The 12,248-nt window shown below is 21.8% G+C and overlaps 3 protein-coding genes across 3 annotated transcripts; 2 read left to right on the top strand and 1 right to left on the bottom strand. All coding sequences in view use genetic code 6, as the record gives it.

Annotated features, from left to right (window-relative positions):
- Positions 1-502: 502 nt before the first annotated feature.
- TTHERM_00011890 (Serine/Threonine kinase domain protein) lies at positions 503-4,249 on the top strand (the record flags this gene model as incomplete). Its single annotated transcript, XM_001008268.2, has 9 exons — positions 503-632; positions 723-801; positions 859-1,283; positions 1,612-1,790; positions 1,944-2,922; positions 3,088-3,278; positions 3,354-3,397; positions 3,623-4,100; positions 4,217-4,249. Exons 1-9 carry the CDS (start codon positions 584-586, stop codon positions 4,247-4,249), a joined length of 2,457 nt encoding a protein of 818 aa, XP_001008268.2. The 5' UTR covers positions 503-583.
- A 950-nt stretch (positions 4,250-5,199) lies between these two features.
- TTHERM_00011880 (Dpy-30 motif protein) lies at positions 5,200-5,823 on the top strand (the record flags this gene model as incomplete). Its single annotated transcript, XM_001008267.1, has 1 exon — positions 5,200-5,823. One exon carries the CDS (start codon positions 5,200-5,202, stop codon positions 5,821-5,823), a length of 624 nt encoding a protein of 207 aa, XP_001008267.1.
- A 3,153-nt stretch (positions 5,824-8,976) lies between these two features.
- Positions 8,977-9,378, bottom strand: TTHERM_00011870 (hypothetical protein; the record flags this gene model as incomplete). The annotated part of the gene is made up of 1 exon (XM_001008266.1): positions 8,977-9,378. The coding sequence occupies one exon, from the start codon at positions 9,376-9,378 to the stop codon at positions 8,977-8,979; it is 402 nt and encodes a 133-aa protein (XP_001008266.1).
- Positions 9,379-12,248: the final 2,870 nt, after the last annotated feature.

The following is a 12,248-nucleotide window of genomic DNA, read 5'->3' as shown; positions in this document are numbered from 1 at the left end:
TACCTTGATTTATTTATTTATTTAATTAAATGTCTTTGGCAGAGGACAAATTATATATTTGTTAATAATTGCATTCTTTGTTGATTTAGATTTAATGTAAAAATAATTAAATTACTGAACAAATGTTTTTCAAATTGATATTACCTTTATTGATAAATAAAATTGAAGGTATTTATTTGTTTGTTTGCATTTGTGATACTGTTGATTGAAAATAAATTTTAATCAATTGCAACAAGCGGAGAATATTTAAAATCTATTTAATATATAATTATGACTAACATTTAATCTAAATAGAAATATCAAGTGTAATTTAATTTTTAATGTGTTTTTATCTTTAATTATTTAATGATACTAAAGGAGTTTCCTATTAAATTAATTAAAGAGTTACCACAAAAATAGCTTATTTATTTATTTTCTTTTGTATTAATTAAAAGATGATCGATGAGGCTTGCTTATTATTTTTATTTTTTTATTAGGGCTTAGTAAAAATTATTAAAGAATAACATTTTAGCACTCTTATATTTCAAAAGGAATTAAAGTAAAGTAGAAAACAAAAAATAAGAAATAAGATAGATAGTCAAAAATGTAAAACATTTAAATTATAAATCAAGAGAATTAGCATTAGCAACCAAGTAATATAATCATTTATTTGTTGTATCTATTAGCTAAAGCTTTAATTTATTGTTTGTGATGGTATTTTAAAGCAATTATTGTTAAAATAGTTTATTTAGCTCAAAATTACAGATAATCAGAATCTTCAAAGTATAGAGGGAGTAATAGTATTCACGACTTCCATTTTTCGTAAGCAATTACATTAAAAAGACTAGCAAGTTAATTAATTATAAAATTGAATATTAGAAAATAAGAAATTAGGGGTGATGATCATGAAATAGAATCGATTATATGTTAGGCATACTAACGCAAACAAGAATCTATGTAGAATCAACCAATACAATAGTAGCACTTTTATTAAAGTAGTCCTGGAACTTATGCAAATAAGCAAGCTTAGAATTCAAATTATATGTTTTCAGCAAGAGTTAATGACATCAATTCGAATCATAAAATTAACCCTTGGGAATCATAGGGCAGTTTAGACGGCGGTTAACAAATCAATTTAGACGATTTCGTTGATCCTGAAGAAGTTCCATAATATGATTAAGGGCACATTCAAAATATAGCTTTGAAATAAAAAACTTAAAAAACATTCAATGACTTTTCATCAGTAGGAGCTCATTCAGGAAACAAACTATATCACGAGCCAGTAGTCAAAAAAATAGTTTACAGTAAACATAATTTTTTAATTTCATTTTAATGAATGTGTTTGAAATGCCAAAAATACAAAAATTTGTGTTTGAAGATTAATTTCAAAAATGGTTTGGAGTTAAAAAAGAAAATATTTTAGCATATATTAAATTGAGATGAGTAAAAATTATGAATTTTAGATGAAATTTAAGCTAAGACTATTGATATAATTACTTATTACTCGCTATTTCATTCATATTTTAGTCAATATTTTGATAGAAAAAAATTGAAATTAATGAAAGAAAATTTACTTGAAAGATATATTAATCTATATCAATCATTTAATGAATAATATTATTTATAAAAAAGCTGGAAATACTGCTTCTCTTAAAAGAGTGGACAAAATTTAAGAAAAAGTACAAAGTATCTTAAATCACAAAAGAGAGAGAAGTGATCATTTAGAGATCAAATTATTACAAAACAAACAGAAAATTGTCAATTCATATTGCACTACAATATCCTCAAGCAGCCAAATCGAACAGACACCAGTAAATTATCATTAAAATACAAATTATTTAGTTAGTCATACAAAAATAATATATTTTATTAATTGATTATTTATTTATTGATGAATTTATTGATTTTTATTTACAAATCTTAACTAAATAAATAAATAATTATCTTTAAAAATAAATATTTAGCATAGAAGAAATGATTCTAAACATAAAACTTATTAAATTAATGAAAACATAATTACTATCACTAGTTAGAATAATAAATCCTCTTCTGAAAAGAAAAATACTCTCCTTGGTAAGAAGTAGCACGAATATATCGCTTCTATTAAATATGCTTAAGAGCCTAAAGAAGTAACTGTTGATTTGTCATCTGACAAAAATGGAAAGCTGAAACCTTTTACAAATTAAAACAAAATCAAGAATATAAATGCTAACCTGTATCCAAAAAGAAGCAACAGTGCTAGTAATAGAGATAATAATATTTAATTTAACAACAATGCATATGACTCAAACTAAAATAATTTCGGGAACGTAAATAATTACACTACGAATCCCAGATAGTTTCAAACTCCTGTTAAAAAACTGATAAACATACAGAGTAAAAATTAAAATGAGGAATTAAGCACAGAAAAAAAAGTTCGTGAGAAAAGTGTTAACAATTAAGAAACACCTTAAATTAACCTAAAGACTCCTGTTAAAACAGAAGACACTGTGCTTAAATAAAAAAATATTAACATGCAATAACAGTAGCAATAGAACAAAATTCAGAGTTTGATTAACAGTCCATTCTAAAATAACAAGTTAAGCACAAAATAAGAGGATAATCAAAATAATTTCATCAATAGCATGAAAAATAATTTTAAGAAAGCTCAAAATGAGCAACAAACTTATGAATATGAAAAGGCATAACCACAATATAGACCTTACACAGCAAATACTCCTGCTAAGAAAAATTTGATAAATTAAAATGCTACAGCATAAAACTTTAACATTCAATTACCTTAAGCACGCCATATGGCTCCTGATAGCGCTGGAATTCAGTCACCTCATGGAAATAATAACAATCATAACACTTTCAGCTAGTAGAATAGCTGCTAATAAAACGACCTCTTTGATACCAACGTAAATATTCAGCAATTCAGATTAGAAGGCGAGCTTGGAAAAGGTAAAAATTAAATTTTGAGCTTTAATATAAAAATTGACTAGTGGCTGTTTTTAAAAAGTTTTTAAATTAAAAATGAGCTGATGAAAGAAATTGCTGCTAATCAGAATTTAATTAAATTTTAATTAAATTTCTATTATTATAATTCATATATTTATTTTTTAAAAGGTGCTTATGCAACTGTAAAGCTTGCTGTAGATAAGAACAGCGGAGAAACGTATGCTCTTAAGATATATCAAAAATTTACTTTAACTGACCCAAATAAGATGAGAAATGTAAAGAGAGAAATTTCTATCTTGAAAAGATTATCTCATCCTAATATTATCAAAATGCCTTATGCCTTCTAAGACAAGAATACCGTATAAATTAATTAATTTATTAATCAATATTTTATAATTAGTGAAAATTAATAAATTAAATTTATTTTTTAATAGATTGTTTTAGTCATGGAGTGTCTGTCTAAGCTATCACTGCATAGGTATTATAATCATTTATTTTTTTATTCAATTAATTTATATTTTATTTTAAATAATTTAAAAAATGAAATATTATTTTCATAAAAATCTTTTGAATTGTATAAAAAATTATCAATTTCTTTCCCGTATTTTTTATTTATATATATTTTATTCATTTCAAAATTAGATTTTTATTAAATTACCTTAATGATTTTCTATATGAATAAATTATAATTTTATTTAAATAGTTACCTCAAAAAGAGAGTAGATAGACGAGTATCGGAGTCAGAAGCAAAGATAATGTTTCATTAGTTGGTCAGTGGTATAGATTATTGCCACATGAGAAACATTGAACATAGAGATATCAAGCTCGAAAACATTCTCGTAGATGAGTAAAACAAAAACATAAAGATCATTGATTTTGGCTTCAGTATTTGCTCTGCTGTTAAGCTAAAGATATTCTGTGGAACTCCAACTTATATGGCACCAGAAATAGTTTCTAAGGTAGACTATTGTGGTAAAAAAGCAGATATATGGGCTCTTGGCATTGTTTTATATGTATTACTATGTGGCAAATTCCCTTTTAGAGGTATGTCAGACAATGAATTATTTAAAAAGATCAGAAACTGCGTTTATGATCCACCTAATCACGTGAGCGAAAAGTGTCTTAACCTCTTAAAGAAACTCCTAAAATTCAATCCATCTGATAGACCTGACTGCTATGAAGTAATTAATCATTTTATAAATATTTATTTTTCATTTCATGAATATTTAATATTGAATTAAATTTAAAATGCTTAATAACCAAAATATATAATAACTCAAATTTATTTATAAATTAGATATTACAAGACTCCTGGTTTTATTCTGGTTGAAAACAAAAAAATAAGTAAGACTGCTTAAAAACGGTCTCTATAACCCAATTTAAACTACTAAAAAAATTACTAACTCTTCCAAACAAAAACAAACATCACTCAATCAATGATTAATTGACTCACTATTTCAATATAATAAAAAACATTAAACAAAATAAATAAAAAACTAAATCACTAACTAACTCCTTCCTTCACTCCTACATTAGTTTGAATACAAAAAGTATTTAAAATATAATAAAATATTATTTTATTTTAAAAAAATATCAAATTTATTGTGTTAATTATTATTCGTATACAAATTTATAAAATCATACATATAAATACATATAAAAGCATTTATTCACAAATTTATTCTTTAAAATTCAAGAAATAATCTAAACAAAAAACAAAATTATTTAACACAAACAGCAATTAAAAATTAAGAATGAATGATTAGTTTTTATTTTTGATAACTTTTTTCCAGTAATAACTATAAATTTTCTTTTGATGGTAGGAATTTCATATATATATTTATTCTCATATTAGTGAGTTTTATTCAGCTCTCTAGCTAACATAAAATTTGTGCTAGTAATTTACTCACTGAAAAATCAGTAGCAGTAAATTAATTATTAATCAATTAATTTAATAAAGAAATAAATAATTTTTAAGTTTTTATTATTTATAAATAATTAAATTAGAAATGATTGATTGATTGATAGATCATTGTAAAAAAATAACTTATATGTTTAGATTATAAAACATCAATCAATATCTTTTTGTATATGCATTCATTAATAAAATCAAATAGTTTTCAAAGCTTATTTTTAATAAATATAAAGTATTGCAATCAAAAAAAGATTGGCTAATTATTTCTTTTAATTCACATTAAACCAAAGAAAATACCTATTTATTAAAAGAAAAGACAATATTTAGTTTATAAGAGATAGTAAATTCTTAGCGTTAGTTTTAAGATGGACGATATTTAGGATAATTTTGCTAATGATTTAAAGAGCGTCAACTTTTAAGTTGCTCTTGATGTTTTTAAGAAAGAAGAAATCATTTTATAAGGAAAAAAAGAAAATTTTGATTTGTATTTAATTGAGAGATTATTTCCTGTGTTGTTAGAAGGTTTAGAGAGATTAAGTAGAGAAGTAGAAGCTCATAAGGAAAAGCCTGAAGAAGTCAGAGAGCGTTTCAATCCCTGTATCTTTTTAGGGTAATATCTGATGAGAAACAACCCTAAACACAATGAAAATAAAAAAGATTAATTACAATATAAATAAATATATGAATATGTTAGGTATGAGAGATTTAAGAGACATTTTGAAACTAAAAAGTAGTAATTCCTCAAACTTTTTATGAATAGCATTAAAAAGGAGTAAGCTCACTGCGATTAAAATTAAATGAAATCCTTCTATAAAGATATCGATGATAAATTAAAGCTTAATGGTAGTCTTAACGAGTTTGTCAATTCAAATAAAACTCTAAGATAACTAAAATAAAATGTTTCGTTTGACAATGTACTAAACGAATTAACAAAATATTGTTCCCACCACCAAAATCTTACGTTAGAAAGTTTCAATATCTTATTTTGAAATAAATAAATCATTCATAATAATGATGGCATTCTTATAACTAAAATTCTCTTCTACTTTAAATATATTTAGTATTATATTATAATAAGTTTTACAAACACAAACACATACATAAATACATACTTACATAGATTCGTGTTTTATTTTAATGATTTCAAATAAATGACTCAAATTAAATTTCATTAAATAGAATCAATACACCAAACATACAAACAAAAAATAAAGAAATAACAACTATTTTTTGAATTAGAAATCCATCTCTTACAAAATTTAGATTAATAAAATTCTAAAATAATTTTTTTTAAGGATGAAAAAGCAGATTACATAAAGAATTACTGTATTTCCTCATTTATTTTAAAATAATATTGTATCTTAAATTAAAGAAGGTAGTAAAATATAATGTCTCTTAAATTAGAACGGTCTCTTAAATTAGAAGTCACTTAAATTAGAGGAAATACTGTATATGCTTTTAATATTTATTATCTCAAAATTTACTTTAATAGTTAAAGTCCAACAGAAAAATTAAAATAAAACCATATATTGTTTAGTTTTTATTCAAGCAATGAAGCAATTAATGATTTTGTTTGATATCAAAGTATTATTTTTTTCTGTCATTTATAAATCAGGTAAAATTTTATTCATGATCTATTAAACATGTAATTTTACTCATATTATTATTATTTGTAAGTAACATAAAATTTTCTTAATTTAGATGATAAGGTTTTAAGTGAATATGAAATTAAATTCAGTGTTTTATTCTTAGTACTACCTAATAATAATTAATCAGTTTTATCTAAAAAAACAATTATTTTAGAAATATGAAGCAATTTTAATTTGTTATAGAATTAATGAAGTATTATTAGCTGTAAAGCTTTTTTCATTATTTGATAAAAGCTATCATGTTTACTTATAATTAAATTATTACTTTCGAGGGTATTGGATTCATAGTATTGTGAAAATTTTATTAAGATTTAATTATAAGGGTTTTAACATAAATAAATTAATTGAATTTACTTTAATTATGATAATACATATAATAAATTTGCATGTGAATTTAAATGTAATAAAAGTTCTTACAATTAAAAGCCATACTGCTTTACAGAAAATGGTAACAAAAATATCATTTTAATATTTAAAAAAATATACAGTGTCAAGTTTACTTGAAGAAATAAGCTTTTTTTATTATTATTTTTTTTATTCATTTTTCTATATTAAATAAATAATTGTCATTAGTTTTTAACTTTTTGTATAAATCAATAAAGTTATTAAAGTTTTTTAATTGTTATTTAGAAAATGATTACATTTTTTATGAATTTTAAGTGAAATAAAAATTAATATAAAATATAATAGAGGTTTATTATATACAATTTATTTATTTAATTTATATAATTTCAAATTTTGTTTAAGTTTACTTTTTATAGAACAAAATAAATAAGTAGAGATTGTTAAAATTTATCATTTTGCATTTAATTTTTCTATAAAGATGCAGCTTTATAATTGAGAATTTTATAAAAAAGTTAAATTTATTATCATTTTTAAACAATTTGTAATATTTTAGCAAAAACTTTTGCAGTTTAAAATAATTTTCTGTACTAATTTTAATTATTGGATTTTTACTTAGAAATTTTTAAATAAAATATAGCTATCTTATTAGGCAAAATGAAATCCACGAATGTATTTTATAAAATAAAAGAAAACACTAATTTAAAAACATATTTTGATAATATTTCTAAGAAAGTCAAGTTACGTTATCCTTTTTTAAAGCAATTTATTTTAAAAAAAGCTTTCTAATCAGTGCCAAATATATTATGGTGGAATGCCTATTATTCTATAAATAAATTACGAATCCTCTTTTTGTGGTTAATAATCAATAATTTTTTTTTCGATCTAAGAGCTCTTTTTGTTAATTTATTAAATTACACAATAAAATTAATTAATTAGATTTTGTTTGTCAAACAAAATTCCACATGTTTGCCAATTAAAAAACTGTTTGAAGAAAAGAAAGAGTTTATATGGCTACAAAATATTAGATAAAAGTTTAATACTTATATATTTATTAATTAATAGAGTTAATAAAGAACATTTAAAATTTGTAGTAATTATAAAACAATTATCAGCAATTATTCAATTAAAAATACTAATAATTGAATTTTTGAGTATGATAATTATCATTTCATCTAAGAAAGTAAAGCGGCCAATATTTTTAATTACATTAACCACTTAACTTAACTAGCTCAAATTTCATTTTTATGAATTCTGTAAAAGCATGTAAATTGAGTTTATTTCTTCTATTTCATCTATGTAGTTGCATTTCAAAATACCTAAATTAAACAAAAGTCAATCGATAATTATTTAAAAATGAAACTGTTAGCTTTTTTAAGTTTAAGTTACATAATAGGTTTTTGTTTAAATTTATTTTAATTCGCATAATTAACAAATAGATCAATAGATCGACTTTCTTTGAAATCAGACAAAACAAAAAAAGAAAATTATCTTTTTTAAGGGGTTATTATTTGTTAATAGATATTATTTATTTTAGGCTTTTTATATAATACAAATATACACTTAAGAACAATCATAAATTTATTGAGCATATTAATTAATTATAAAAAAATAAGAATCTATGAAGTTTGTATTCTAGAAATAATTTTATTGGTATTTAGAAGGCTACATTATGAAGTAAAAGACATAAAAAATAATATATATAACATAGAATGAATGAAAATAGAAATAATGAAAGTATGCTTAATTTAGTATATTAGCTAATGAACTAAGGTATTATAAATAGAGAATGTATGAGTGATTATTTTACTTTTGAATCTATAGAGAAAAATTAATTGGTTATTAGATTATGTTTAATATTCTTTATTTTTTTTATTACATTAATTATAAATTAGGCTTTTAGTTAATTAATTGTTTAGTTACTATGTAAGTAAATTAATTGATCAATTAATTAATTTATTTATTTATTTATAAATTAATAATTAGAGATATATTAGATGAGATGAATTATATTAGTGAGAAGATTTGCTGCTTAGCTGAAAAATATTATTATGATACGATAAGATTTTAGTGATATTACTTTTAGAAAATTAAATAATTGGTTGAATATTTTAGTTTTAATTGTTTGGTCTTAACTTTTTATTCCAAGTTTCATTATTGTTTCGAAGTAAAAGATCCATTTAAAGAGTTTGTTTGGGTAGTTGAAGTGAGTTGGGTTTTTCTTCTTTGGAATAACTTTGAGCTTTTGAAGCTGCTAAGTAGTCCTTTTTGGTGGCGTTAGATGATTTTTTTATCTTGGATTTGTGTAAGAGGATCTTAGCCCTCTTTTTGAGGAGGCATAACAGGCATATTTTACAAGCCTTCTCTCATAAATTGTAGTTATTTTAATGTCATTGTGTAGTCAACAACAGAGTTAAAACCATCTGCTTTTTAAGATTATTTGTAAGCATTTTTACTAGCTCTCTTAACCTCCATAGTGACAATAGAAAGCCTACTTGTTTTTTTAGTTAAATCTCTTGAGGAACTAGAAGGTTTAGCATTATGGCAACCCATAATCGATAGATAGATATATAGTAAATAAATCAAGTTAAAGTTATTAAATAAAAGCTGAATAAGTAAAAGTTTTTTTAATTAATTTATTATATCAGCGATTTATGTATTTGATCTATTCATTTGAAAATTTTTTGTGTTCTTTAATCAATCGCTTAGCTTTTGAAATTTTATCTGTAAACCCAGCCAGTCTTTTTATATAAATAAAATAATCTGTATTAATTGAAGGGATTAATAATTATCTTAATTCTGGTATAAAAATAGATTTGATATAATTTATTAAAAAAAGCTAAGCAGCGGTGCATAAATTAATTAATTAATTCTAAAGAGTTTTAAATTTAAATGATTTTTTTTTTTCTTACTTACAGTTAATTACCAAATTATATATATTCTATTAAATATAAGTTAACAATTTATGTATTTGATAAAACAAACTCTCTGAAGTCTAAAAGTAAATGCTCAGTTAATTTTTTACCCTTTAAAATCCAGCCTTTTTGATTTGCACATAATGAAATGATATTTTTTACGTAGTATTCTTGTAAAGGGCTTTAGGTAATTATTAAGAACTGTATGAATTTTACTAAAAAAATCTCGAATTTTGACTATTTTTAAAATTTATATTTTTAGCAATTACAACCAGTAAATATTTATATTAAAAAATTAATTTAAGAATTTATGTTATTTCATTATAAAATGATCTAGAAATATTTTATTTTATAATTATTTTGTTATTTCACATATATTTGAGCTAGCTCGAATGATAAAAAGAATATTAATTTCAACTTGATTTTATCAATTTCTAAAGTTAAAACAAAATAAAAATGTTGCATTAATATTATATATTTATTTATTCAGTAAAAAGAAAGTAAAAAGAGTTTTTTATCAATAAAACCTTACTCTAAACAGTATTGTAAAAAATTGAAAAATACGTTATTAATCAATAACAAATATTGTATACTATTCGATATCAAATATTAATCTATTTGTCTATCCTCAACTTCATAACTGATTTTTAATAGTAACGCTTTATGAATATTTTTTGAAAGTAAAATAATACATTTAAAGCTAACTTACATTTTTAAGTTCTTCAAGCACCCAGTTTTATAAATATTTTAAATTTATTTTAAAATATAAAAAAAATAATTATTGATTAATACTTTGTTTTTATGCATCATATGTTCATTTAAAATCACCAAAGCAATTAAATATGAGTTTTCTGAAAAAAGATTACTAATCTTAAATAATAAAATAAGTACATAGAAAAAATTACCTTTGTATAACCTTTAAAAATTTCTCTTAAAACTAATTTGATTTTTTCATTTTTTCACAATACAAATTTCTTGCTTTAGAAATTCTATAAATTATACATATAAAACTTAGTAATGATAAAAGAATAAAATCTACTACCAAAATATGAATTAAATTGATTTTAAAAACAATAAAGATTAATAAATGTATTTATTTTTTAGATAACTTGGCCTCTCTTAAGAAATTTATATTATAAAAACAAACATATTTAATAGCTTTAATTTGCTTGACTGGCTGCTTTAAAAAAATATATTTAAATTATAGCTTTTTTATAATATTTGAAAGAATATTAAACTAACCAGGATATTGTTTAGCTGATCGACAGGTTGAGAGATTATAATTTTGTAAAAAAAATTTGAAAGAATATTGAATTAGACAGATGTTGATTGATAGACTGACTGACTGACAAAAATAAGAATGGTAAGAATTTGAAGATTTATGCACATATAATTTAGTTAGCAAATACAAAATATTAATTTTATATATTCTATGTTTAGTTTATAAATATTTTTAATATATTTTTAAAATTTCAACTTCACTAAATTATTCTCTTTTTATTTTTTATTTTTGATAGATGGAATTATAGATAAATGAATGAATGGATGGATGGATAGATGATGAATACATAGATTGGTAAATAGATAGTAGATAATTTAATTGATTAAATATTTTCTTCTAATCAAATCCTAAATTCTAATAATCATTGCTATTTTTATTAGTTTTAGATATTGTATCAATTTATTACTATTAATAAATAAGTTTCAAAGGCAAGTTTCTGCAATTTTGAATTTGTTTTATTTTTTTAAACTTAAAATTTTTTTGTTATTCTACTTTTATTGTCTTCTCCTATCTATCAACTTATTACCAATTAATCAATGATAATTTATCAAATTCTCATGATTATTTTTTCGTGTTGACAATTCTGGTATTAAATTTTAGGCTTTATGCAATCTTAAAAGTATATTTTCAACTAATACTCATTTAGATTGTTTTTTTAATTCTAGGGCAGAAGCAAAAATTAGTCAAAGTTTAAAAAAAAACTTTTAAATATAAAATTATTTTATTTATCAATATTGTTATTATTTAGCATTGATTGTTATTATTATTATTATTATTATTATTACGCCTTTATTTAATGCTTATAATTCAATCAATTAAGCTGTTATATATTGATTGATTATATCGTAGTTTTGATAAAAGAATTATTGGGAATAAATTTAAGAAGATAATTAACTTTATTTTCTTAAAATTTAATAATTATTGGTAATTTATTTTTAAGTCAAAATTAGTATTAAGATAGATAGATAAATTGAAGGAAGGAAAAAGGTTTTAAATTCTTCTATAGATTTATTGATAAATAAAAGGGTATGTTAAAGGTTCAAGAGTAGATTAGATGGTATCAATGCTAAATTTTGTTCCATTTAATTGATAAACCTTAGAATTATTAATTCAGCTAGCAGGCTGAATGCATGTATATTGCATTCTGTCTAAGATTATGTTTAACTAATGTAGGATTTGATTAGAAGAAAAAATAAATAGAAAAGTGGTAAAAATTAAAAGAGTTA

The sequence above is a fragment of the Tetrahymena thermophila genome (assembly GCF_000189635.1).
Source record: "Tetrahymena thermophila SB210 genomic scaffold scf_8254803, whole genome shotgun sequence".
NCBI classification, from domain to species: domain Eukaryota; phylum Ciliophora; class Oligohymenophorea; order Hymenostomatida; family Tetrahymenidae; genus Tetrahymena; species Tetrahymena thermophila.
The sequence above is the reverse complement of the archived record's forward strand: the minus strand, read 5'-3'. Positions and strand labels throughout refer to the sequence as shown.